This window comes from Galeopterus variegatus, unplaced genomic scaffold, assembly GCF_000696425.1.
Source record: "Galeopterus variegatus unplaced genomic scaffold, G_variegatus-3.0.2 Scaffold194, whole genome shotgun sequence".
Classification (NCBI taxonomy): domain Eukaryota; kingdom Metazoa; phylum Chordata; class Mammalia; order Dermoptera; family Cynocephalidae; genus Galeopterus; species Galeopterus variegatus.
The window spans coordinates 37,603-65,223 of record NW_007726305.1 but is presented as its reverse complement, the minus strand read 5'-3'; the positions used below and the strand labels follow the sequence as shown (position 1 = coordinate 65,223).

At 54.0% G+C, this 27,621-nt stretch overlaps 1 protein-coding gene across 2 annotated transcripts in view; it reads left to right on the top strand.

The window, feature by feature from the left end:
* The window catches only part of PDE2A (phosphodiesterase 2A, cGMP-stimulated), a 94,855-nt gene that overhangs the window by 37,856 nt on the left and 29,378 nt on the right, over nt 1-27,621 (top strand). The window contains exons 3-4 of one of the 2 annotated variants that reach the window (XM_008565030.1): nt 2,576-2,637; nt 23,458-23,547. In XM_008565030.1, the coding sequence (XP_008563252.1) occupies nt 2,576-2,637; nt 23,458-23,547 (152 nt within the window). The remainder of the gene's footprint in view (nt 1-2,575; nt 2,638-23,457; nt 23,548-27,621) is intronic. The other variant, XM_008565025.1, reaches the window with a different exon arrangement.

Genomic DNA, 27,621 nt, shown 5'->3' with positions numbered 1-27,621 from the left:
TATGTGGGATCCGAACCCTCGGCGGGAGCGCCGCTGCGCTCCCAAGCGGCGCACTGTAGCAGTGCGCCACCGGGCTGGCCCTGTCGCTGCTGTCTGGATGACCCCTACTTCAGGCAGACCCCACCATTGGGACTCAGACCAGAGCTCAGGTCTCCATAATTGGGATGTGCACCCATGTACACAGACACATGCAAGCATATCATCAGCATACACACATCCCAGGTGAAAACCTGATGACACAGTTAGGAGGCCATCCTGTGAGGCCCTGCATCCCTCCTCCAGGAAGCCCCTCAGAACCTCTATAGTCTTTATCCCACTAGCCCCTTTGTGACAACTGTGCTCCATAAGCCTTCGTTCCTCCTCTGTGACCCCAAGGGCAGGGCTGAGTCTCCCCCTCAGTCCTGGGGCCACTCCTTCAGTGTCTCCAGATGGGGCTCAGCTTCCTGTGGCTGGGTGGGGACAGCCCTGAGGTCTCCAGAGGATAGTGGGACAATGGGGAAGCGGTGACAGATGACATGTTGCCTCTTCCCCAAAGCAGCCTCCACCCTACCCTGACCTCCCTGCCTGCACAGCCCTGGCCTGTGGGACCTCAGGACTAGGTCAGGGTGTTGGAAGGCCTGATTCCCTGGCAGCAGTTCTCTAGCTGGAGGCTGCAGCGTCCAGGTCCCCAGAGCACCAGTAGCATGTTGGTGGGTTGGCACAGGTTTCCAGGCATTGGGGGCTGGGGGTTAGCTGGGCTTCTTGGCCACAGGGGGAGTTAGGAGGGTGGTAAACACTGAGGCTGGGTGGGATTATGGAGGAGCTGTGAATGCCTGTCTGAGGCTCCTCTTGTCCCATCTACTTTCCCCACACCTGAAGTCAGGTGGAGGGGACCCAGAAGTTGCTTGTGGATGGGGAGGGGCAGGAGCCTGGCAGCCAGTCCCTTGGCAGTGTCTCTGCTGGGAGGCAGAAGCCTTTGCAAGGAGTGGTGTGAGGCCTGAGGGAAGAACAGGGTGAGCCCCTGAAACCAGCACTACCTCCTCTCAGGGAAGGGGAGGGGGCTGTCCTGGGCAGCCCAGTGGGTAGACCATAGGGCAGTGGGTGGAAAAGAAGGCTCAGGCTTTGTGGACAAAAGGGATGGCCCTGAGGTCAGGCACTTATCTCAGCCCTCGTCATTTCCTCTGCCGGACATAGCCAGGTTAGCGGGGTCATCGCACAGAGGGAAGGAACAGGCCAGAACCAATGCATACCAGGCCCTTCAGTAGTCAGCCACATGGGTGACCTCATCATGCCCTGCGCTGCAGTCAGTCCCCCGTAGAGGTCCAGCCACATGTCCGCAGTCACGGCAGGAGATGACCACACCTAGACCACCATCCCGTACACAGACCCAGTCACCCTAGGCGACACTCAGGCCCAGCTGCAGACATGGCTAAGAGGGGAGACCCTACAGGATACAGGAACATGTGGGAAAACCAGACACCCTGCCACAGTCACACCACAAGCATTGACAGACCAGGTGCAGCCACTGTCACCCATACGGTCACCCGAGGAGAGCCGGAGATTCCAGCAGTTGTGGGCAAGCATCCAGTGCCTGGGTAGGAAGAGGGGGGCACCAGGTAGGGAACCCAGAAACACCACCCTATGCGAGACCATGCCCTCCCCCCAGCTTGCTGAGTGCCTGAGGCTGTTTATTTCCTAGCAGGGATGGGTGTCTTATCCCCCACCCCCCATCCCCACCACACGCTTCCGAAGCTGCCAAATCAAATCAGCCCCTGCACCCGCGCCAAGCTGGCATGGCGGCCAGCAGCTGACGGGAACCAAGCCAGGCTCAGAATATCCCGCCGCCTGTCCAATGCCTGGGCACACTTGCTGGGTGGGGGTGGGGAGGGGCAGTGCCTCAGAGAGACGGGTTTCTGGATGCCGCCCGGGTGGTGGGCTTCTGGAGGGGTCAGTGGGTCCCTGGTGCGTCTGCCAGGCTGCCATGGCAGTGTCTCCGCTGCCAGTGTTGCAGGAGCTGTGGAAGTGGTGCTGGTGGGCTGTGGGTTGCAGGGGGTCCAATCTGAGCCCAGATGACTGGGTACCAGGTTGGGCTGGGGGTGGAGCTCACACATGTGATCACATTCATTAGGAATTTACAGGAACCCTGGGCTGGAAACCTCCTGATTATCTGGGAGCAAAGCCCCAGCACACTGTGGAGGCTCAGTGACTGTGTGAGGTGGTCATTACAGGGCCCATTTTATAGAAAGTTAAACTGAGTCTTACAGTGGAGTAGTGGAGTTCCCTGAAGAGAAGTAGAAGTAGAGGTGGGCCTCAGAAGGGGTGAAGATATGGCTTTTCCTCTCCTTAGGAGCTGTAGGCCAAAAGAAGGAGCATGGCTCTGTTCTCAGAGTAGAGAGACAGAGAACATGGCAGATCCACAGTGCCCACGAGAAGCAGGGAGCAAGAAAGGAGTCTGGGGAGAGAGCAGGGTGTAACCAGGCAAGGCTTCCTGGAGGAGGAGGGCACCTATGGGCTTGCTGGGGGCTGACAGGAGGGCACTGGGGAGAAGGGGAGAAGGCCCGGCAGGCCTCAGCCCCTGGCCTTCTTGTCTCTGCAGCCAGCCAGGACTTCCTTGCACAGGAGCCAGAGCCCCCTGGGAGTAGAGACGACCGCCTGGAGGTGAGAGCTCAGTGGAGGGAGGAGGGGGTGGGCTTGGGGGTGGGGGCACAGGCTGCAGGTCAGTCTGAGCATTGCCCTCACCCCTGGGAGGACTGGGAGGCTGAAGCCGCATCCCAACCCCACCCCTCCACCTTAGGGTTACCCCACACCAAGACCACCTCCCTTATCCTGTATATACTCAGCTGGGGGTTCCCTCCCGCTGAGGATCCCTTCTCCCTCCCTTCTCACCCGGGAGCCATTTCAGACTCCTCCCTCGTCCTCCCCACCCTCACCTGACAATTCTGTTGATTCTCTGCCCGAAGTACTTCCTGAGTTCCTCTCCTCCTCTCCATCCTGCTTCCTCCCTGAGTCCGGGACAGTCATCTCCCCTGGACCACTCGCTGGCTGCCTGCTTTCAGTTGCCCCCATCCTCCACATGGCTGCCAGGAGAATCTTTCTAATACACAAACCTGAACTTGGCTCTCATTCCCCTGCTCAAAAATTCCCCATATTCCCCACTTCCCTGCCCCCTCTTCTGCAGCTCCAGCCCAGCCACAGTCACCCCTTCATCCATTCCTGTCTCCCCAAAATCGTTCCCACTGGCCTCTTCCCCCTCAACTTCCTAAATCCATCTGGGCTCAGCTCTAGCCTCCCCTCCTCTGGGAAGTCCTCCCTGCCCTTCACCACTGCACCAAGCTTGCTCGCACTCCCTCCTCTGAGCTCTCCTGCCCTGCAGTCAGATGCTGGGGCATTCTGCTCTCTGTTGCCCACTGCGCTGTGCACAAGCACCCTGTTTTCTCCATCACGTGACTGTATATCTGTCTGGCTTGTCCTCTTCTCTGCACTGTGAGCTCTTTGAGCCTGGGGACTGTGCTTTTTCATTCTTGAATCTCCCACTGCCTTCCAACGGGTACCTGGTACAGGGCTCAGTCAGTACATTTCCTTTGACACGAGGGATGCCATCACCAGCCCCTGATCATGCTTTTGGAGTGCCTTGTAGGAATCGTCAATGCTCAGGGGGGCCTTGAGGAGCAAAAATGGGGTGGGCTGTGGATGCTGAAGATTGGCACAGACAATGTGTGTGTGTGTGTGTGTGTGTGTGAAGTTGGACCAAGCAGCCTGAACAGCAGGAGTGTGCTTGTGTGCCCAGGCCTGGCTGAGAGGAAAAGGAAGATGCTGCTTATATCAGCCCCTCCTCTGGGCCAGGAGCTTTAGACATACTCCCTTATTTAATTCTCACAATACTACGAGGTAGGAGCTGCTGTTAATCCCTTTTACATTTGGGGAAACTGAGGCCCAGAGGGGTTGCACAGTGAGTGAATTGGGGCAGAGCTGAGAATGGAGACTGGATGTGTCTCATGCTCAAGCCTCACTCTTTCCCTGCTCTGGGATAAGATGGGAAAGGAGATGCCCACACAGGGCCTGGGGCACAGGAGGGGAGGCTCAACACAGAGACACAGGGCCAAGGCCTGAGACTGTCCGTCTAAGTGCGACTGTGCTCTGCTGCTGGGAGCTAGTGAAGGGAGAGGGGAGGGGAGGGCCTGGAAAGTCATTATTAATTTATTTATTGCCTTGGCAATCCCCATGGGGGGAGGGCTCCCCTTGGAGCTGGGACAGATGGTGTTCCTGGGAGCCAGCAGTGTCTCAGTGGCCTCGGCCACCTGCCAGGAAAGACTGGATTTGTCATCCTCCCAGGAAGCCACGAGGGAGGGGACTTTGGAGAAGATGAGACCCTCCTGGGTGAGGGGAGGGCTGGGCCCCGAGGAAGGAGCCTGGTTCCAGGCTCCTTGTTTATACCTCTGTGCACAGCCCCCTCTTCCAAGGTGGGAGCACAGGTCCTGCTCTCTGCAAGTTCACTCTCTGCCCCTTTTCCAGCTCCACCAACCTCATCCTCTTCAGGTCTCCTTGGGTCAGCCCTGTTTGTTCCTGTCCCTGTGTTTTCTCTCTGCCTTTCCTTCAGCTGGGTCCTGCTGCCTTCCTTCTCACAGACAGTCAGTGTTGGTCTAGCCTGCTGGCAGGGCCTGCTCTGTCTCCAGATTCTGCCAGCACCCCACCCTGAGTGCCTAGGCCCATGCTTGGCCCTGCTGGGGAAGAGACAGGCTGCCCTTGGAGACTCCCCAACATGGAGAGGACAGGACTGGAGAGAGTGGGGACCTGAAGGTGTTGCTCAGACTATAGGGACAGATGGAGGGGAAAAGGGAAGGGAGGTTGGGGAGCCTGATGAGGAGCCCTGCAGGCAGGGTGGAGACTGAGGAGACAAGATGGCCTCATATAGTGGCCAGACCGTGGGTCAGATAATCATGGGGTGAAGTCCCAGCTTCACCACTTCCTAGGTGTGTGGCCCTGGGCCAGTCGCTTAACCAGCCTGACCATCAGTTTCCTTGCCAAACAGGGATAAGAACCTCCATCATTCTTGGACATAATCACCGTTATTGAACGTTGTCACAACAGAGCTGTTGGGACATGTTACAAAGACAGTACATGTGAGGTGCTTGGCCCAGGCCTGGCCCCAGCAGTTCCTTGGAGAGAGCTGGCTCCTCCCTGCTTCCCTCAAGGGTGCGATTGGGTGTGATCTTGGAGCTAGGACTAGGCTGTACCCCAACAAGATGAGGTGCACCATAGAGTGGGGTGAGGTTAATGGAGGTTCTATGGGTGGCAACCAGAAGAGCCGAGCTGCCAGCACCCTTCCGCATCCAAAGGGCATCTGTCCAGCATGACCCCTGGGATGGCTCCCTGGTCCCTGTGCTGGCCAGCTGGCTGGGAGGAGGGGCGCTGCTTGCTGCTGGCTCAGCCTGGCATCATCTGCAGGGCCAGGCCTTGGCATCATTACTCGCTCTGGGAGTAGGGGCAGTTCAGCTTGGTGAACTCTCTGCTGGCCCTCAGGGCCTAGATGGGGGCTTGGGAGCCCTAGCTGGGGTGGCGACAGGGGAGAGGCTGACTAAGCACCCAAAGGCGCTGCCCAGCACTGGCTCCTCTACTGCTCCCCTTGGGAGAAATAAAGACCACACCACCTTTGCTCGCCTGACCCCTTTGTCTGCGGCGCCTTTCTCGTTTTTCTCCATCTACTGTCTTCTCAAGGTCCAGATTCAATGCTACCTCCTCTGTGAAGTCTTTTTGGATTGCTCTTGCCAACCCAGGTTGAGTCAGTCTCCTCCCTTTCCTGGGCACTCACAGCCCCCATTTAAAATCCCTGACTGAATGCTCCAAAATGCCAGATGTGCTTGCCTCCTCCTGAGTTCTGCACATCAGGAGCAAGTGGCCTCGACAATGCTCCATGGACCTGAGTGAGCTGCTACCCAACAAGTTGGCTGTAGCATCTGGCATCTATGGGGGCCCTGAGGCCCGGCCATCTGTCTGTGCCCACCTGTCAGGCTGCACAGGCACTGGTGTGCAGGGACCTGGGGGCAGAGAGGCAGTCTCAGCTGCCACTCCAGCCTGTCTGTCTGTCCATCCATCTGTCCACACCCCTGACTGACTGAGGACAAAGCAGAGATGGCATCACAGGTCCTGCCATTACAGAAGCCAAGTCTGAAGGGGGAGGCATTAAGCACTGGGGACTTACACCCAGAGATGACACAAACTGAGACCGGGCCAGGCTTGTGGGCGGTCCTAGGTCCGGAGGGGAGGTCCAGCCCCCTTGCCGGCTTGGAGTGGGGGCTCCGAGAGAGGCAGGGACTGACTTGGAGACGCACAGCAGGCTTGAGGCAGTGCCCGGGCCAGAGGCTGTGGGCCCAGGGCTGAGGCTCCTCCAGCCAGCCCCTCCCCCTCTGTCCTGCCTGGCCCTTGGCTGTAAACACAGAGAGAACAAGTTCCGTTTCCCGGGAAATATTTATCTCAGACCGTGTGGGGAGCGTGTGCACTGGCCTCCACAAGTCCTTCCTGCAGGCTGGCGGGGCAGGAGGCGGGGGTTTGTCCGTGCTGGGGGCAATCTGTGCGGCAGGGCCAGGAGAGAGGGGCATGCCCTGAGGCCCCCGCTGGGAGCCTGAATGAGTGCTGCATGAGGGAGAGGAGCAAGCTGAGCAAGAGAAACCTTTCTCCCAATCCCGCAAGATAACTTTCCCCACGCTCATGTTCCTATCTTCTCCCTGTCTCCTCCAAGATCCGGCTTCTGCTGTGATTCTGCTCCTGTCTGGTGCGCCCACCCGGGATGCGTTTCCTTCCTCTTCCTCCATATTTCCCAGCTCTCTGCTAGCGTCCTCTGGGAAGTCTTCCCCAACTCTCTAAACCTCTAACCCTTTGTTCTGCGCCTTCTACCTCCGCCTCCTCAGGCTTCCAGCAGCTTCAGACTGAATCCCACAGACCAGCTGGCCTTGTCCAAAGTTGTCCGGACACTGGAGGCAGCTTCTCGCAGGCTGCCCAGGAGTCCCCCTCCTGGGAAGCACAGGCCTGGGTACCCTAGGGCGGGGCAAGGCCCAGAAGTTAACTCCTCTGCCCATCCCAGTGGAGACAGCATGAGCCCAGGCACATGACATCTAGGTTTATTGGGTGGAGGAGGATGGAGAATCCCATGAGCCCAGCTAGAATCAGGGTGGGAAAGTGGAGGGGTCCAGGGTTCCTGCTGGCCGGCTCTTGGGCCTGATTGGGGCCCAAGACAACAGGGAATCCTTGAAGGAACAGGAATCCTGACAACAGGAAATCCTTGAAGGAACAAGCAGTGGCTGGGGACTCTGAGCACAACAGGAAACAGCCTTGACATGGGGCAGCAGCTCTGGTGACTGTGCCCAGTGGGGTGGGGTGGGATGGGGGAAGCCGTGGGGCCTGGGGTGATCTGAAGGTGACACTGAGACACTGATTGAGGGACAGTGAGTGTTCTACCACGTATGTGACACTGAGCTTGTGATGTGTGGTACCAAGTATGTAACTGTGATCATGGGATACTGTGTGGAGGGTGGGTGAGTCACTGAGTGCGTGAGACTGGCTGTGTGGCACTCTGTGATGCCAGGTGTGTGACACTGTGATACTGTGATATTGATGCTGAGTGACATGAGTGTGTGACACTGCACACTGTCTGCTACCATGTATGTGACCCTGAGGATGACAGTGGGTGCACAGAGGGTGTGACACCATGAGAATCAAATACACAAACATGAGCAAGTGACACTGCAATAACAGGTGTGGTCCTGAGTTGTGGCTCGAGTGACTGACCCTGCACCGTGGAAGTCAAGTGTGCCCCAAGCATATGATATAGTGAGGCTGAGTGTGCCAACAAGGGTGTGACATGGAGTCACATCAAGTGTGTGAAAGCAAGTGTGTGATGCGTGTGACCCTGAGCCTGACATTGCATGTGTGCTGCTGTGTAATGGTTGTGACGATGTGAAATATGAGCACACATGCTGTGTATGACACTGTCATGGGAAGACGCTGATGGGTTCAGGCAGGGGAAATAACATGGTCCAATGGACGGTTTTGAAAGGTTGCTCCGGCTGCAGTGCATGAGGGGAGATTACTTGGGGGCAGCAGAAAGGAGGTGGGCAGACCCGTTGGAGGCTCCTGCAGCTGCCCAGACAGGAGGTGGTGGTGCCCGGGCTAAGGGGATGGCAGAAGAGTTAAAGAGAAATGGACAAACTTTGGAGATATTTGGGAGGTAGAAATGACAGGACTTGCTGATGAATGAGAAGGCCCACAAGAGGGACAGACTGAGGACAACTCCTGAGTTTTTGGCTTGAAAAACCAAGTGATGGATGGTGGAGACATTTCTGAGATGGGAGAGGACTGCGGGAACGTCAGAATTAGTGGAGCAGGGGAGGACAAAGGGGCAGAAATCTAGAGACTAATTTTGGACGCGTTAGATCCAACACCCAGGTGAAGATGTCCAGCGGGCAGCAGAGGCCAGGCCGGGGATGTATTTGGGGGTCGACAGGCATGGGTAGTTTATTAAGCATGGACCTGGCTGGGATGACAAGGACTGAAGACTGAGCCCCGAGCCCTGCATACTTCGTCGGGGAGGTGAGGAGGACCAACAAAGAGACAGAGGAGGAGCGGCCAGGGAGGCAGAGGAGACCGGGGTGTGGAGCCGCAAGCCCAGGGTGGAGAGCAGTTCAAGGGGAGGGAAGGGCTGGACGCTCAGGTACAGTGGGAGTGGGACGGTGTGCCCTGGGCATGTGGGCAAGCCAGGCTGGCAGAGCCGTTTCAGGGCCGGGTGGGGCCTGGGCAGGTGGGAGTTGGATTGGGGGTCCCAAAGCCCCTTGCCAGCCTAGCTTGTCTCTGCATCTCAGCTCTGGTCAGTCCCCTTCATGGCTTCCACAGGGCCTTCTCCTGGACCTTGGGGAAGGAGGGCTTGAGGGTGGGCCAAGGGGACAGAGTCCCAGGGGATGTTAGGAGGAGGTGGGTGTCCTCAGAGTCTCATCTGGAATGTGCCAATCCAGTTCCATAGTCCAAGACCCCCTAGTCCCAGGCTGCACACCTGGAAGTGAGGGCAGGAAGAAAGGGAGCTGCCATTTCTTGGTTATCTGCAAGGCCACTGCCTCTTAAGTACGCAGCCTTTGAAGCCTTTGGCTGTGGGGGGCGGGGGAAGGGTGGCTGCTGGAAAGAGGGGTGGGCTCAAGGGAGAGTCAAATTTTTTATTATGGAATATTTTAAACACACTTTAGTACCAGAGAGAATAATACAATAAACTGCCATGTACCCATCCCCCAAATCAAACAGTTGTTAAGATTTGGCCACACTTACTTCATGTATTCCCCTCCTCCCCCCCTTTTTTTTCATTATTGTTTGCTGAAGTTTTTTTTTAAATTTTTAATTGAGGTAAAATATACATAACATAAAATTTACCATCACAACCCCTTGTAAGTGTGCAGTTTAGTCATGGCAATGGACATTCACATTGTGAATGTAGCCATTAAACAATAACTCCCCATCCCCTCCTCCCAGCCCCTGGCAACCACCGTTCTACTTTCTGTCTCTATGATTTCCTACTCTAGATCCCTCATATAAATGGAATCATGCAGTATTGTCTTTTGTGACTGGCTTTTTTGTTTACTTAGCAGAATATCCTCAAGTTTCATTCATATTGTAGCATGTGACTGGATTTCCTTCCTTTTTATGGCCGAATAGTATTTCATTGTATGTATATACTGTCGTCCCTCGGTGTCCATGGGGGATTGGTTCCAGGACCCTGCTCCCCCAATGAATACCAAAATCCCCAGACACTCATGTCCCATATATAAAATGACATAGTATTTGCATACAACCTGCGCACATCCTCTTGTATACTTTAAATCATCTCTAGATTACCTGTAATACCCGGTACAATATAAATGCTATGTACATAGTTATTATACTGTATATTTAAAATTTGTATTATTTTATATTGTTGTATTGTAACCTTTTGTTGTTTTCTTTGGGGGGAAATATTTTCAATCCACTATATTCAATCCATTGGTTGAATCTGTGGATGCAGAACCCACGGATACAGAGGGCCGGCTGTACCACGTATAGCTACGCATTCATCTATCCACAGATGCTTGGGTTGCTTCTGCATTTTAGCTGTTGTGAATAGTGCTGCTATGAACATGGGTGTACAAATATTTCCTCAAGACTCTGCTTTCAATTCTTTTGGGTATATACCCAGAAGTAAAATTTCTGGATCATATGAATTCTATGTCTAATTTTTTGAGGACTCTCCGTACTGTTTTACATTCCCACCAACAGTGTGCAAGGGTTCCGGCTTCTCCACATCCTCACCAACACCTGTTATTGTGTGTCTTTTTGATGGTAGCCCTCCTAACGGGTGTGAAGTATGTTTTGTTGTGGTTTTCTTTTGTATTTCCCTAATGTTATGTTGAACATCTTTTCATGTGCTTGTTGGTCATTGGTATATCTTCTTCAGAGAAATGTCTGTTCAAGTCCTTTGCTCATTTTTTAAATTGGTTGTTTACTTTTTTGTTGAGTTGTAGGAGTTCTTTATGTATTTTGGATATTAACCCCTTATAAGATATATGATATGCAAATATTTTCTCCCATTCCATAGATCGCTTTGCTGAAATCTTTTAAAGCAAATCACAGACATGATGCCATTTCACCAAAGGTGAAGTTTTTTTTTGAGGCTAGGCCTAGATGATGCTGAAATGTGATAGTGTGACACAAAGCCAGTGTGGAACTGTGTGTCTGGTGCTGTGTGAGGGTGACACAGTAGCACTGGGAACATAGTGTGTGACACTGAGGTTGTGGAACACCCTATGTGAGGTGACAGTGGTCACCATGTGTGGCCCTGTGATACTCAGTAATGTGGGACACTGTGGACACTGTGAAATGGTGTGTGTCTCTGAGTATGTGGGACCTGCCAAGTGGAGGCAACAGTGATTGCATCCCTCTGTGTTGCCTGGTGTGATGCGTGTGACACAGAGAGGGACTGTGCTGTGCTGTGGGTGATGGGGTGTGTGTGATCTAAGTGAGACCACCCCCAGCCTCAGCTGCCGACTGTCAGGAGGAGGACGGACATCATAGGGTGGATGAGGAAAGACATCTGATGGGGACAGGAATGGTGTCTGGGCCCAGGTATGAGCTGGCGTGAGGCCTCCTTCCTTCTCTGAACACCCAGGAAGGTGTCCTGGAGGGGAGCACTTCAGCAGGATGCTGTAGGTGCCCATCAAGAGTAGGGCCTATGGTGTCAGACAGCCCCATCTAGGCTTTGATATCTAGCAAGTCATTTTATCTCTTGAGTCTCAATTTCCTCAAGTACAAAATGGGGCTGTTGAGAGGATTACATGAAACAGTGCTTGTAATGAAGGTGGTACCTGGCGCTTGGTAAATGCTCTGTGGTCTCTTGGGGTGCAGCACTCTCAAGCCTCTATGCTCCAGGCACCTGGATGACAGGAGCACTAGTGGGAGTGAGGGTGTGCCGAATGATGGTGTCCTGTTCTCTTATACCCGTGGCCCTCCTCTCCCCACCCCTTCTGTCCCCCACTCAGTGTTGTTGATGGCACCCTCCCCAGGCTGTCCACTGGCTCCTACACCTCCCTCTCCCCTGCTCCTGCCGTCCATGCCCGCTGTTAGCCTGCAGCCCAGGCTACTGCAGCCTCATTCAATTAGGTGGATGCAGTTTGCTCAAGAAAAAGCCCCATAATTTGGTTAATCACACCAGTAAGGGATCTGGCCCTGGTGGGGAGGGTGGGGTTGGGTAGATGGTTCAGACCAAGAGCTGAGGGCACAGGTCTCGAAGTGCCCATTTCTCAGGACCCCTATCCACTCCCTTGGGCTCCTTTCAGGAGCCAACAGAGTCCAAAGCTTGGGTCTCCCCAAACCCAGTTACAGAGACCTTGAAACAGGAGCCTGGGCTTTCCAGGTTTACTTGTGTCCCTGGGAGGATCCCTGCCCCTCTCTCAGGCTCAGTCTCCTTTTCTAACAATGGGAGTTGGATTGGGGGTCCCAAAGCCCCTTGCCAGCCTAGCTTGTCTCTGCATCTCAGCTCTGGTCAGTCCCCTTCATGGCTTCCACAGGGCCTTCTCCTGGACCTTGGGGAAGGAGGGCTTGAGGGTGGGCCAAGGGGACAGAGTCCCAGGGGATGTTAGGAGGAGGTGGGTGTCCTCAGAGTCTCATCTGGAATGTGCCAATCCAGTTCCATAGTCCAAGACCCCCTAGTCCCAGGCTGCACACCTGGAAGTGAGGGCAGGAAGAAAGGGAGCTGCCATTTCTTGGTTATCTGCAAGGCCACTGCCTCTTAAGTACGCAGGCTGTACCATGCACAGCGGCTCCCACAGAGGTGGTGCTAAAGAGGCCACTCTCCTCCTTCACCATGCCTTGCCCCTCAGGGCTGCATCTGCCCAGAGTGTTGGGGTCACTTCTTTCCAGCTTACACAAGGGTGGCCCCAGCCCCCTGCTGGCAGCCAGCTTAAGCAAGACTTGGATGGCTCCAGTTTAATCTTCTCAGCAGATCTAAGAAGTACCATTTAACAGATGGGAAACAGCCCAGGAAGGTTCAAAGTCTTGTCCAATGTGTGTGGTGGGTGGCGGGGCAGGGAGGTAAGCTCAGATCTGGGGGAGGTGAAGGAGGAGGTGACGAGGGTGCACAGGGGAAGAGAATTAGATTCCCCAGATACCAAGACTGTCAGCCACACACTCATTTACGCATTTGGACACAAGACCAGCCACCAGCACACTCCCAATCCCCCAGAGAGCCACACACTCGCTGAGCACACCAGGCTCACATAGACATTGGTGCCAGAATCCCACATGCATGGACACAGGCCGCCCACACATGCAGATGGCCCTCACACAAACATGGACATGGGCTACTCACATACGTTTACGCTCTCCCACACAGTCTCCCACAGAAACAGACTCATGTACTTTCACACAGACATTCTCCTAGTGACCCAAGGGACATAGTTGCTGTGGTCACGTGATGCCCCCTAGGGACAACTGATGGGCAAGCCACACACATACTTAGTTCTCCAGCAGTGTGGGAGCTCCCCACATAGTGGGGGAAAAAGTCAGTTTTGGTGAGTGTTTCCAGAATTTTGCAGTCAGGGAAGCCACATAAAAGCTATTTTAATTTTCATTTTCAAAAATAAAATTTATTTTTAATTGCATATAGGGCTTGAGGGTCCGGTGGGGGGCATCAGCAGCTTTTCAGGGCTTTGGGCCTCTAAAGGACCTGCACAGACTCACAGGCACAGCAACCCCACGAGATCTCCCAGGCTCACATGTTTACCCAGCCCTGGGTATGCGTGTGCATGTGTGTGGGGGGGTGGGTGTGCGCACGCACGTGTATGTGCACTGGCTCCTGGATCCCCAGGATGTGAGATGAGAGCTTAGGAGAAGTTCCAGAGACTCCGGATGTTTGTTCTCTGGCTTCCTGGGCCCTCCAAAGGCAAATAGCTCTGGATGCCAGCCTGCCTGCCTCCCCGGGCAGCGGGGTGGGATGGTGGGTCGTGTGAGGAGCCTGTCTCTGCCCCTGGAACCCCACTGACTGGGACCCTGCGTAATGATGCAGAGTGGCCAAGGCCCATGGCTGGCTTCCTGTGGGCTCCTCCCCCCCCTCCTGGAGCTTGGTTCTCTCACCTGAAAAGTGGAGGCAGGGAGAAGGTGACACTTGGGGCTTTCCCCAAGACTGAAATAGAGAGGCAGAGACACTTAGGGCTGGGGTCCAGAAGAGAAAACCAGAGCTGGGGAGCAGACAGGGAGCGTCCAGGTTCAGGGCAGGTTGTGGGGTCCCAGAGCTTACAATGTCTCCTTACCAACTCTCTCTCCCCTTCGCTGGAGGGCCAGCCCCAGCCTCTTGCTTGCTCTGCAGTGGGAAGCAGGGGCGGGGGGAGGTGGGAATGAGAGTTCCAGGCAGCATGGAGGACAAGACCAGGGAGCAGGGCTGGGGGTTTCTGGGAGAACCAGACTAGAGCTGGGCCTGGCAGGACAGGAGAGAAGAGAGGACACCATGGTGCAGGAAATGGAGGAGCAAAGGCCAGGAGGTGGGGAGGGATGAAGTGGGTGGAGGGAATAGGCTGGAGAGCTGGGAAGAGACCAGTGCATGCAGAGCCTGGATCAAGGGAGGGAGTCAAAAGGCAGCGGCCTCTGGCCCCTTCGCCCCTCCCCTCCATGAGGGATGTGGCTCTGCTGCAGGCTCTGTGCTGAGCGCTTTAGGAGCAGCTCCCAACAGCCTGGGAGCTCAGAGCCTACTCTGCGGGGCCTGGGAGTTCTATGCAAGGGAGGGATACAGTCACATTTTTGTTTTAACAAAACACTGCTGGTGGGAGTGGGGAGCTCAGCAAGGCCCCTGCCCTGGGGAACCTGGAGACAGGGGCATGTCTGAAATGAACCCTGCCCAGAAGATTCCTCACCCCAACCCCCAGTAGGGAAGGGCTATTTTTAGGAACAGTAACCATGTTCACACATTCCTGCAGGGGCAGGAAGAGGGAAGGGGCAGGAGTAAGTGCAGAGGGAGAGAGTGTACCCCACTCCTCCCCTCAGCTCTGGTTTTGTCTTCAGGGGCTTCCCTGGCCAGCCCTGCTTCTCCATCCATGGCCCTCAGGGTCCCCTCCTGTCTCTTATGTCTGTCACTCTGTTTCTGAATTGGTCCTTGTCTCTGTCTCCCTTTCTCATACTCCCATTTCCCCCTCCAACCGGGATTTGGGGAACAGCTGGGATGGGCTGAGCTCCACAGACAGAGCCAAATACAGTCATGGGACAGAGCAGTATGAGGCTGTGGGAGAGACACACACCAGAGAGAAACAGATAGCAAGAGAGATGGACCTGGAGAACCCAGGGAGGCTGAGACAGGGACACAGCGGCGGCGGCAAGAGTCAGGATAGAGTCAGGGAGAGCCCAAGGCGTGTGTCGCAGGCAGCCAGCCACTCTGTGCCCTGCTCTCTAAGGAGAGGGGCGTGGCCAGGCCTGCCCTCCTTCTACCCCCACCCTCCGCAGGCCTGTGCTAAACCTATGTCAGGCTGGTGCCATTCAGCATTTACCTCCCAGTGTCTGGTACAGTGGGAGACAAGAGACCCAGTCCCTGGCCTGAAGGAAAACACCCAGCCCCACCCCACATCTGAGAAGGGCTCAGCCCATCCCCTGGCCAAGGGAGGGTATTAGAGGGCCCCAAAGACAAACAGTGCTCAAGAAAAAGGTGGCCTAGTGTGGCCTGAAGGCCTGGGCATGGGCCTCCAGAGTCCAGGTGAGAATCTGGGCAAGTCCTTCCCTGCCTCCTCTGGCCTCAGTCTACCCACACCATGCTGGGAACTGGACTCCTTGAGGCCTGGGGCCCTGTAGACCCTGATCCTGTGAGAATTCTCAGGAGGCCTGAGGGGAGGACAAGTGACCACCCAGGAAGGCTTCCTGGAGGAGATGACCTCACTCATGAAAGAAGGTGATCGTGACAGTGCTCCTCTTGGGGAAGAGCCCCTCCCTCCTGACCTGCTGCCCCCAACCCAATCTGCACTGGGAGATAATCCTGAAGCACAAGGGGGCTTCCTAGCCTGTGGAGACACCTTGGAAGAGTTGCCAAAAGCTCTAACCACAAGGCACCCTCACTCCTCAGGCTTCTTCTCTAAGACTGTCACTGTGCCAGATGTGGGAGACTTTGAGAGGGCTCAGCTGTCTCCCCTGCCTGGGACCTTCCAGGAGTCATGGGGTCCACCCTCTGCTCACTGATGGCCTGTTCCCCTCCCAGCCCAACAGCCCTGGACACCCGGGAGTTCTCCCGGTTGTTTTATAGCTCAGCAATAAACATCTCCTGACACCTGTGATGGGCTGGGGGATGCTGGGGACTCAGAGAGGAGCAGGACACCAGCTCTGCCCTCCAAGAGCTCCCAGCCTAATGGGGGAGCCAGACAGGGAGGAGCAGCACTGTGGTGAGGCATGCCATGCCCATACCATGAGGGGGGCACCAGGCGGTGAGAGCCTGGGGGGGGAGGGCCAGATGTGCCTGGAGAGGGAGCGACAATGAAATCTTCCTGGAAGGAGGCCCAGAGAAGGGAGGTCACTCCCTCACTCGTTCATTCATTCAGGTAGCCGGTCATTCCTTTGGCCATCATTTCCCGAGGGACATGAATTCTCTCTTGTGACACTGGCCCAGCCAGTCACTCAGCATCCTCCTCCTGTCCTGCATGAGCCACCATGCCTACCTCTCGGAGGCTCCTGGATTTGCTGTGTCCAGCTCCCAGCCTGCCATGAAGGCCATGCAAGGGGGTAAGGCTGAGGAAGTTTTGCAGGCATTCAGGGTCATGGAACCTGGAGCTGGGAGACCAGGAGGACTGGGATGGCAGTGGTGAGGGGCTGCTGGTGATGTGCTGTGGTGCTGAGGAGAATGTGGGTGACAGGGTCGGGAGCAGCTGTTGGCTCTGCCATGCAGATGAGGCAGTGGAAGGTGGGGAGGGGCAGGAGAAGCCCGGGGTCCAGCCTGGCCCCCCTTGAGCTGATGTCTGCCTTGCAGGGCCATCCTCCAGCTCCCCACACTTGGCTGTTGCCTCCCTCCCCCAACTGCTCTGGCTGTTCCCTTGTCCCTCTCGTCCTGGGTCCAGGCCCTGGGCTGGGACTGAGGAGGCCCCAGTGAGTTAGGCCCCAGCCCTTGCAGAACCGATTGTTCAGACAGCTCTTGTCTTCCCTCCCCAGCTCTTTCCCTCTTCTCATCCTTCATCCCCCCAGACCTCGCCCTTGACGGATCCAAATCTGAGGGGGCCTGATACAATTGGAGGGCATTTTGGAGGAGGCAGGAGGGAGAGTAGAAGCTGGGATTGGCTCAGAAGGGGTGAGAACCCGGAAGGCACTGGTTGTGGACATTGGAAGGGAGGAGGCGCCAGGACTAGGCTCAGGTGTATTCTACAGTGCACGTGTCTCCAGTGTGGCTCAGAGGCTGGAGACGCGGCCCTGTTGGAGTAACAACTGCAGCCGGAGTCTGCAAAGGGTGGGCAGGAGGGAGAAATTGGGCGATGGGGGAGGGAGGGGAAAGAGGAAAGTAAAGGAGGGAGGAGAGGAAGAAGAAAAGAGGGGAGGGGGACTCAAGGCCTCTGGCAGACCCTTCCTTTAGGGCTGGACTCCTGAGCTGCAAGTGGCTCCTTCCATATGCCCTTGTCCCTTGTCACCCCACTGCTCCCCCCCACTCTCTCCTTCCTCACTCCCACCTCTCCCCTCTCTTCCCTGAGGAGTCTGCTCATGTGATGGAAGCTGTTCTCACCGGAGCAAGGCCCCTCCCCTGTGATCTTCAGCCTCTTCACCTATTAAATGGGACAATCAGAGCACGCACCTCCCAGGGCTTGAAGTACCATCAGAGATAGTGTATGCCAGTGGGGCTCAAGGTGTCATCTCCAGACTGGCAGCATCAGCATCGTCTAGGAATATGTTAGAAATGCACATTCTTGAACTTCGCCCCAGCCCTACTGTGACAGAAACTCTGGGTGTGGAGCCCAACAATCAGTATTTAACAAACCTGCCAGGGGATTGTGGTGCACATTCAGTTTTGAGAACACCTCTAGCCACAGTAGGTGCTTGAGAAAGGAGCTTTCCCTTCCCCAAAGCCTGATACCCCCCCACCCCAAGCAGGGCACTGATGTTTGAGTGAGTCCAACTGTGGCCTGGGTCTCTGTCCTGCCTCCTTCAGATGAGGCCTCCCAAGTGTCACCAAACTCTTTCCTCTATTCCCCTGCCCCTGGTCCAGCTTAACCTTATTGAGAGGAGTTTGGGGGTGCACAATCTCAGCACTCACAGGCAGCTCTTTTCTGAGTATTGAAGGTACCGGCATCTGTCAGAGACAGCTTCTTGGCAGGTGGCAAGCGTGGGTGGCAGGAGGGAGGGAGGGGGAGCTGCCTTATCCTGCTTCCTTGTCTTCTGACTCTGCAGGGCTGGGCATGCTGCAAGGGCTGGGACAAGTTAGAGAGTAAGCTTTGGGTGCTGGGCTCAGGCTGGTGTCCAAGGCCCAGCCAAAGGGGGGCTTCTCTGGTCTGAGCCCCCAGGAGGCCTTCTTTGGGAGAGTTCTGCTGGTTACCCTGAATGAGTAGCTGTGCTTGCCAGTGCCAGGCACATGCTGGGCACAGAGATGGATAAGTTCTCCTTTGCCCCTGTGCATATTGTCCACCAGAACAAGAGGCAGGAAGCAAAAAAGGTGCAGACAGCATCTGCCCTGGCATACCCACCATGGACACCTTCCTGGGTTCCCCCATTCTGTGGGGGCCCATCTTGGGTCAGGTGCTTTCTCCCTAAGTTCTCAAGATGACCACCGGGAGGTTTGGGGAGGAGTGGGCAGGAGAGACAGGAGCAGGGAGCATGCAGGAGAGAGAGATGGAGAGTGGGAGGAGAAGCCATCTGAGAAGAAGAGAGGCTGTGGAGGTGGGAGAAGACATCAGGACTTGGAGACCAGACAGGAGAGCAGCCTGTGACAGAGACGGACGTAGAGGATGTAGACCGAGGGAGGCATGGGGAGAGGAAGAGATATCCACTCAGAGACATCGGAAGAGCCTGACCCAGGAGGAATGAAGGAGGAACAGAGAGCCCCAAAGTCCTGGGGGATCTTGAAGGACCCCCTCCCTCAAAGGGAACATCGAGGTCCAGAGAGAGAGGAGGCCCCGCCCCCAGGCCACACCGGGGATCTGGCACAAGATCAGATCGGTAGGGACTCTGGGAACACAGCCTGAGTTTTGGGAGGTACTTGACTCTTGAGTTTGAGGTTATCACCTTCATATATCACCTTCTGTGAGGCTTCACTCCAGATGAGGAGGCACAGGGTCTAGGTGCCAGGCAGTGGGGAGAGCAATGGGAGGGTTTGTGGTGGTGGGAAAAAAACAGAGACTCATGGAGATGAGACAGGAGAGCAGCTTGTGACAGTGACCCTGACCCTCAAGAAAAGCATCAGTCCCTGTGCTGGTGACTCCAGAGGGGATAAAGCCACTGTCTCTGGTTTCATATAATCTTAGGCTTTAAGAAGGAGCTAGGGGCTGGTCAGTTAACTCAGCTGGTTAGAGCGCAGCCTTATAACACTGAGGTCACGGGTTTGGATCCCTGTACTGGATAGCTGCCAAAAAAAAAAGGAAGGAGTTAGAAGCAGTTTAGTCCAGTCCATCCCTCTCCCCAAACGAGTGCAGGAATGCTGATTCAGCCCCAAGCTGAGCCCCAGCCCTGGCTTCAGAGGACCCCTGACTCAGAACAGGCTCCCCTTTTTTGATATGTGTGGCGAAAGACTGGTGTGTGAGTGGTGCTGTCTGTGGAGCTGACCAGCCCTACCTCAAATCACAGAGATGCAGGTAGGGAGCTGGGGAGAGCAGGAAGTCTCCATCCATCCATCCACCCACCCACCCACCATCCACTCCTCATCCGCCCACCCACCATCCACCCACCCACCTACTCATCCATACTCATCGAATTAAATGACAAACCATAGAACTATATGCTGCAGAGCTGGAAAGACCCATTTTCACTAATGAGGAAACTAAGGCTCGGAAGAGGAAAGGGGCCTGCTTAAGGCCACACATAGCTTCTGTAGTCACTCTGGGACAGGACTGGAAATCACTGCTCTTTTCTACACACCACAAAGTCTCCCCTGGGATCTGGGAAATTGCCTCATTTTTACACTGATATTTATACTGATGTTTGTTCAAAAAAGCTGTGAGGGCGGGAAATGTGACCTCCTTCACCCTCCCCCCCCCCCCCCCCCCCCCTTTTTACACTGATATTTATACTGATGTTTGTTCAAAAAAGCTGTGAGGGCGGGAAATGTGACCTCCTTCACCCTCCCCCCCCCCCCCCCCCCCCCTTTTTACACTGATATTTATACTGATGTTTGTTCAAAAAAGCTGTGAGGGCGGGAAATGTGACCTCCTTCACCCTCCCCCCCCCCCCCCCCCCCCCTTTTTACACTGATATTTATACTGATGTTTGTTCAAAAAAGCTGTGAGGGCGGGAAATGTGACCTCCTTCACCCTCCCCCCCCCCCCCCCCCCCGAGCCTGGGTTGTGTGTGTGTGTGTGTGCGCGCGCGTGTGCATGCCTAAGAGCATGCTTGCTGCCTATATAATTGCACTTCTGTCTAGGTGTGTGCATGTATGCATGGGCAGAGGTATGTGCATGGCAATATGTATTTGTGTGACCCATGTAGATGGGCATGTGAGCGGGCATGGCTGAGTCTGTATTTTTCCTTTCCTCTTCCTTGCTTTAGCCCTTGACTTGAGCCTGGGTCCCCATCTGTGCCTCCAATTCAGGAGTTTCCCCACTTCCCATTCTCAGCTGCTCCCCATTGATTCTCTCCTCTCCTCACTAAGGCAGCCCCTCTGTCCTCTGAGCCCACACCTCATGCACTTTGGCATTTGAGCTATTTCCTTCCCTGAGGTGATGCAGCGGAGGTGATGTTGCTTTGAAACCTGGGGAAGATTCATGAAGGTGGTGATATTTGAGCAAGCTTTGAATGCTCCTTTGAGTGCCAGGTCTGAAGTGCACCTTCTCAGCTGCAGTTGCTGCACCCAACACTGCATCCCTGGGATGGGCTGGACAGAGGGATGCCAGGCAGAGAGGCTTGGGCTTCACTGGCCATGCCTATATCCAGCCCACCCTGGCCAAGCATGTGAGACCCTCTCCCTGCTGCTGCCCCAATGCTCCCAAAGTTTCCTTTCCTGCCCCCTCCCAATTACCCTGCCCTTGGCCTAAAAAGTCACAGGAAATTGATCGATCAGAACAAAGGCTGGATACCAAAGGTACCCACCAATTCCAGTAAAGGACAGTTCAAGGCATCCCCCAATTGAAGCAAAGGGCAGCTTGAGGAGCCCACCAATCAGAACAAAGGACAGACTGTTCTCTCTAAGCCCCCTGGGGAAGGAGCTAGGGGTCAGGTGCTGAGCAGAGGCCAGGCAGGCTGGAGATCGAAAGATCTGGGTTCTGGACCTGGCTATGCCCTGACTGGCTGGCTGACCACAGATGGGTCACTGCTTTTCTTTGTGTCTCAGTTTCCTCATCTGTCAAATGGGGAGATTTAGCTTTCTGAAACCTGTGGCTTTGAAAATTTCTGCCCCCATATTAGGCTCACTCCATTGCCTTGGCCCCTCCTCCACAACTTCAGCATACACATGTCAGACTCCACTGAGGGCAGGACCTCTCAGGGATCAGCGTGCCTGGAGAACCCCCCTTCCTCCGGGCAGGAATAGATCTAACCCAGCCACCGCCTTCTGGGGCCCTGTCCTTGGAGCCCCAGTCTTGGGAGCCATGGTCTGGCAGACTATTTGGGGGTTATTTGGGCCATCAACTCTTCCTCCCTTCTTTAGTCTTCAGAATTGCCCTTGGAAGGCCACAGTAGCCTACGTGTATACTATGTGTGCAGGTATTACTCGATCCCTTGCCCTGTGAATCCATAAGGAAGTAGTGGTCCCAGTGAGAACCTATGTGTGTGTATATGTGCCAGGGGGTGTCTAAAGGCACACTGGTTGTGGGGGTCTATGGCTGTGTGGCACTGAGGACGTGTGAACTGTGATGAGGAGTGTCTAAGGGTCAAAGGACAAGAGGCCTAATTTGGGAATTGTGCTGTTTGGAAACAGCAGCTTCCGATGTCTGAGGGCAGATACTTCTCCATGACCAAGATTTGTCTTCATCCTTGAACAGTGGGAGGGATCAAAGCGAGACTGGGGGTTGGGGAAAGCAAGGCCGAGTGAGCATTTAGGGAGAAAGCCCATTGATGCCTCTCTCATCCTGGGAACACAAGATTGGGTGGGGGTGGGGGAGGAAACTGTAGCCAAGAAGACCCAAGAGTGAAAGTTGGAGCTGAAGCCTGGACCCCAGTTTTCATTTAGACCCCAGTGCAGGATCCCCTCTGTGGCCTTTTGTACAACTGGGCATTCAGCCAATTCTTGCACACCCTCAGGGGCGGGGAGCTCACTCCCTCCCTCACTCCTGGTGGGCTCTGCCTTTGTAGCACGGCTGTGCTTGGAAGAAGGTTCTACATTCCACTGGACCAAGGCGTGCATCCTGTGAAATCCTATGGGTCCCCAGGTTGTCCATGGGGCCACAGAGTTCAGTCCCCCCACCTGGGAGGGTCTGAGAAGTTAGAGTTGGAGACTGATAACCCTGGCTCTGCTCTGCTTTAGGGTAGGCATCCCTGGGTTAACACGTGCAGGACTTGGTTTCCCATTCCCTCCTTACATGGGTCTCCTCCTCTGGTTGAGTCTCATTTTGTCCTCGCCTGGGACACAATGAACTGGGGCTTGTCTAATCAGACTACAGAAGTGGGGAAATTGTCATCTTCCTTATTAGCGTTAACATATCTCTATTAACATGGCCTGCAGTCTCAGAATTTTTGTTTTTTACCAGCCGTGCTTACACTACGGGCTCATGCTGAGCTTGTGGTCCATGAAGACCCTCAACCTCATATCCTTTTCACATGAATGGGAGCCAAGCCGTGTCTCCTTTCTCCTGCAATTAATCACTTTGCTTTTTGAACACAGACCCAGCCATCCACAGGGAAGACATCAGAAAGAACTTCCAAGGGCTGGGGGGAGGGCATGGTTGAGTGGGCAGCGTGAGTCACGATCCTGCCTTGGCCCTGGATCCCCTGTTCCATTACCTTTCTCTTTGATCCCTGTGACTCTGGCCAAGTTAATAGAGCAAGAAGCAGGGACCTTTGTTGTCTGTGTTCCGGCTCTTCAAGGACGAGGCCTGCTCCTGGGACGGAAGGGCTCCGAGACAGTCCAGGCTGACTTCTCCTCCCACTCCTGTGGTTGCCTGGGGTGGCCCAGCTGTGCCTCTCCCACCTTGTGGGATCGTGCAACCCCTTGGACTCTTGCTGCTCTTAACCCAGCCCTTTACTGGGCTGGGAAACGATGTGGGGTGAGACCACCTCCCTCCTGGGGAAAGTGATGGGAACTCAGCTTCAGCCCTCGTTCAGCTGAGCAGCTGCTCTGTGCTGGGCACTCTGGGAGGCACTTTTAGTGCTAAGTTTCATTCTATCTTCAAGTCAGCCCATAGGGAGCGATGGCCACAGTTGCCCCCAATTTACAGATAGATGACTGAGGCTCAATGACTCAACCAAAACACACACTGCTCATATACAGTGGAGCTTAGATTTGAATTTGGGTTTTTGGATTTCTCATTTCTCTTTGTTTTAACATGGAGGCTTGTGTTATCCCTACTATACCAGAGTTGTCCTCACTAAAGGACAAGAGACCTGGGGTCTGGTCCATGCTTGACCTCTTGACTCACTGAGGCCTTTGCTAAGTCCCTGGCTCTTCTCTGAGCCTCAGTTTCCCCATCTTTAAGATAAGGGGACTCAGACATTCTGTGGCCTTAAGACTGTGTGATTCTGAGATCCTACGATCCCGGGATTCAAGCATCTGAGAGCTTCAGGCTCTAGTATAAGCTGGGGGGTTTGTACTCACAGCCCTCTGGGTAGGTGGGGCTGCCCTGGCATGCCTGGCCCAGCCCCTCACTGCCCTCTCCTCTCTTCCAGGATGCTTTGCTGAGCCTGGGCTCTGTCATCGATGTTGCTGGCCTGCAACAGGCTGTCAAGGAGGCCCTCTCCGCTGTGCTCCCCAGAGTGGTAGGTGCCCACACCTCCCCTTCATTTTCCACCCCACCCCCAAAACCTGTGTCCAGCTCTGAGCTGCACCTCACACAGAGTCAAGAAGGAAGGAAGAGGCAGAGTCCTGCCCAGAGGACTCTCATGGGGAAGTGAAGGGTCTGGGTGAGTGTTCTAAGAGGGCTTTCCGGAGGAGGAGGGCTGAAGCTAAGCACCAAAGAATGAACTTGCATAGGAATCCTGCGCTGTCTGAGCCAGAAGGGGCCTTAGGGGTTAACTGGAAAAATCGTGTCTCAGGTAATAGAAGGGATTCACCTAGGGTAATAGTTAGAACATGGTGGATTCAGGTAAATTTTGGAATATGTGCAGCAGGAGAGGTCAAGTATAGACTGCAGAAGAATGACTCGGATGCCAGGTTTAGGAAATGCTGGAATGGGGCTCAACCTTGATGTGTGGATCTGCGTTGGGTTAAAGTGTCCTACCTCAAGATGGCTGGCTGCACAAAATGACCTCTAGCAACCTTTAAGCATCTTTCTGTCCCATCCCAATACCATGGATGGGGTTGCAAGTTTGGGGCAGGTGGAGGGTGGAGACCATGGTCACCTGGACCCAGAGTGCCTTGTTCGGGGGACTGTATCCCTTTTCAAATGCCTCAATCCACTTCCCAACCTGGCTTCAGTGGCCACTGTTCATCTCTCAGGCAGGAAGATGGATAAACTAGCCCTTGAGACCCAGAGAAGCAGGGTCTCAGTTGTGCCAGATAGAGGGAAGCACGGACTTTTGAAGTGTGGGGAAGGGGGGGTCTTATCCAGCCTAAGGGGCATGGAAGACTTCCTGGAGGAGAAGATACTCAAACTGAGTCCCAATGGCCTTAAATGTCCTCTCCCCTACTCGAAATGCCAACCAAGGGCAGCCTCTGCTTCAGGAAATACAGCCAACTCAGAATGCGACCTTCCCACCCTGCCAGAGCCCATTGTCCCTGAATCTGCTTGATGTATCAGCCACCAGAGGCCCAGAGAGGGAGGGCACTTTCCCCAAGGTCACACAGCATGACAGGGACAAATGGAACTTGGCACCTAATTGTCCCCATTTCTTCTACTCAGCTCTGCCTTCCCAAAACCTTCTAGAAGTTCAGAGCCCAGGAGGAGGGCTAATGAGTGAGCTTTATTGAGCGTGAAATTGGTAGGAAGTGGGTGGTGTGTTGGTGCCCATAAATAAATCCTCCCAGAGAGGGATGGGGCTGAGGCAACATCTGGACTGGGGCAGAGGCACACGTGGAAAGTGAAGGGGTGGGTAGCCGGCAAGTCAGTGTCCACAGGGCTTCCTTGAGCCCCTCTGTGGCCATTGAGACTGCCCTGGGAGTGGGGAGGAGGAGGTGACTGGCTAGGTTTTCACAGGCAGGGTGCTCTGGTGGCTGTGCCACCATAGATGCCCTGTGTCGGATTAATTGTATCCCTAAAGCTGGGAGCTGAGATGACAGCTGCCATGCTGGGACAGTGGAAAATGTCTTCCCTGACCCACCCAAGAGACTTGAATAAGCTACGGAAAGTCCGACTTCGGGGAGCTCTGGCTTGATTGCGTGGAGGGGCTCAGCCCCTTCTCTGCCCCCAGGGAGGGGTGGAGACACAGGGGAGGGGTCTCCCTCCCCCCAGGGAGGAGAGCTGCTGGCACCTGGCTTCCTCATCAGCACCCATTGTGTCAGGCAGCCCTGCGTGCAGATGGTGCTGATGTGTCTGAAACAGTTTCCTCCTTCTCTCCAATAAACTCAGCTAATTTTAACCCACAGGGCTCACAGTGAGGGGGTGGGAGACACATGGACATCCGGAAGTGAAGTGAGGGTCTGTCTCCCTCCTCCCGGTGGACTATCAACCCCTCTCTCTGCTGGGTCAGGACTCTCTTTGTGACCCTGGGGGGTCTCTTAACCTGTTTGGGCCAAATACCTCAGATGTAGCTGAGGAGTGGTCAGCTTCCTTTACACTGAATTCCTTTTTTTGGGTAGGGGGATGACTGGCCCCCACCGAATTCTTTATCCCTGAACTCCTTGCCTAGTCACTTAGTCCGGGAGGACAAGGGGGTTCCAGGCCTTGCTGATGCCTGCCCTCTCACTCCCCTGAGGCCCTATCATTTCCACCCAATGCCACCACTCAACCTGGCTCAGTGTCCCTAGCTGGGGCATCTCTTGGGGGTTGGAAGGGGTGGGGGGCTGGCTGGGGACAGCCAAGGGCAAGAGGGGCTGGCAGGATTGTGCCCTCAGTCACTGAAGGCAAGTGCTTCTGCTGAGGATGCCACACGTACTGAGGGTGGGCCTTCAACACCTGTCTCCAATGCCACCTCCTCCTGGAGCCCTCCCTGATGCCCTTGGCAGAGAGGAGAGCCCTATCCCACCTTCCCATGGAGAAACCAGCAGTTACTGGGCAAGGCTGTGCCAAATGGAAGTTGGTTAGAGATCCCTAAGGGTCGCAAATTCCACTGGGAAGGAATGTGGATTTTTGCCTGTGGTCAGTGAGGGCAGCTGTGACCTGGAATGAGGCCCGAGACTGCTCTGGGCCCTTGGGGAAAGTGATTGAAGAACTGACGACTTGACAAGCTTAGAGCAAGAGCTTTGATCTCACTCTGGGAAGTGATCGTTCCAAAATACAAATTTGCTCCTGTCTCTCCTGTCTCACCGCCTGCCCCTCCCACAGCCCCGTTTTTTAAAAATTTTTTTAATTTTAAAGTGATCAGTATTTTAATAAGGAAGCAATATCTTAAACTGAACGAGTTAAATTGAAATAAAAATGTAAAGAAACACCAAGGTCAAGGGTTTGGATCCCTGTACTGGCCAGGTCCCCCCTTCCAAAAAAAGTAAAGATTATATCACAAAGAGAAAGTAAGAATTAGCAAAAGATCCTAACTGAAATTTCTTTTTTTTTTTTTTTTTTTTTTTTTTTTGCTTTTTTGTTCTAGAGGGGAAAAAAATTTCTTTTTTCTTATTTTAACTTCTCAATATACATTGTAGTTTATTTTCGTGTCCCTTTACCCATTCCTCGTCCCCCTCCCTCTCTCCCCTCCCCCCAACTACATCATATCCATTCACTTGTCTTAATAAGTTCAAGGATTTGTTGTGATTGTTGTGTCTTCTTCCTCCCACCCAACATTTATTTGTTTGTATATTTATTTATTATTTTTAGCTCCCACAAATAAGTGAGAACATGTGGTATTTCTCTTTCTGTGCCCGACTTGTTTCACTTAATATAATTTTCTCTAAGTCCATCCATGTTGTTGTGAATGGTAGTATCTCGTTCTTTTTTATAGCAGAGTAGTATTCCGTTGTGTAGATGTACCACAGTTTCCTTATCCACTCATCTGATGATGGACATTTGGGCTGGTTCCAACGCTTGGCTATTGTAAATAGAGCTGCAACAAACGTGGGAGTGCAGGTGTCCCTTTGGCATGATGATTTCCATTCCTCTGGGTACATACCCAGCAGTGGAATAGCTGGATCGTATGGTAGGTCTCTCTGTAATTGTTTAAGGAACCTCCAAACCATTTTCCACAGAGGCTGCACCATTTTGCAGTCCCACCAACAATGTATGAGAGTTCCTTTTTCTCCACAACCTCGCCAGCATTTATCATTCAGCGTCTTTTGGATTTTAGCCATCCTAACTGGAGTGAGATGGTATCTCAAAGTGGTTTTGATTTGCATTTCCCAAATGCTGAGTGATGTTGAGCATTTTTTCATGTGTCTGTTGGCCATTTGTATATCTTCCTTTGAGAAATGTCTGTTCAGCTCCTTTGCCCATTTTTAAATTGGGTTATTTGTTTTTTTGCTGTAAAGTTGTTTGAGTTCCTTGTATATTCTGGATATTAATCCTTTGTCAGATGTATATTTTGCAAATATTTTTTCCCACTATGTTGGTTGTCTTATCACTGTGTTGATTGTTTGTTTTGCTGTGCAGAAGCTCTTTAGTTTGATATAATCCCATTTATTTATTTTTCCTTTGGTTGCCTGTGTTTTGGGGGTCATATTCATGAAGTCTGTTCCCACTCCTACTTCTTGGAGTGATTCCCCTATGTTTTTTTAAAGGAGGTTTATTGTTTCAGGATGTATATTTA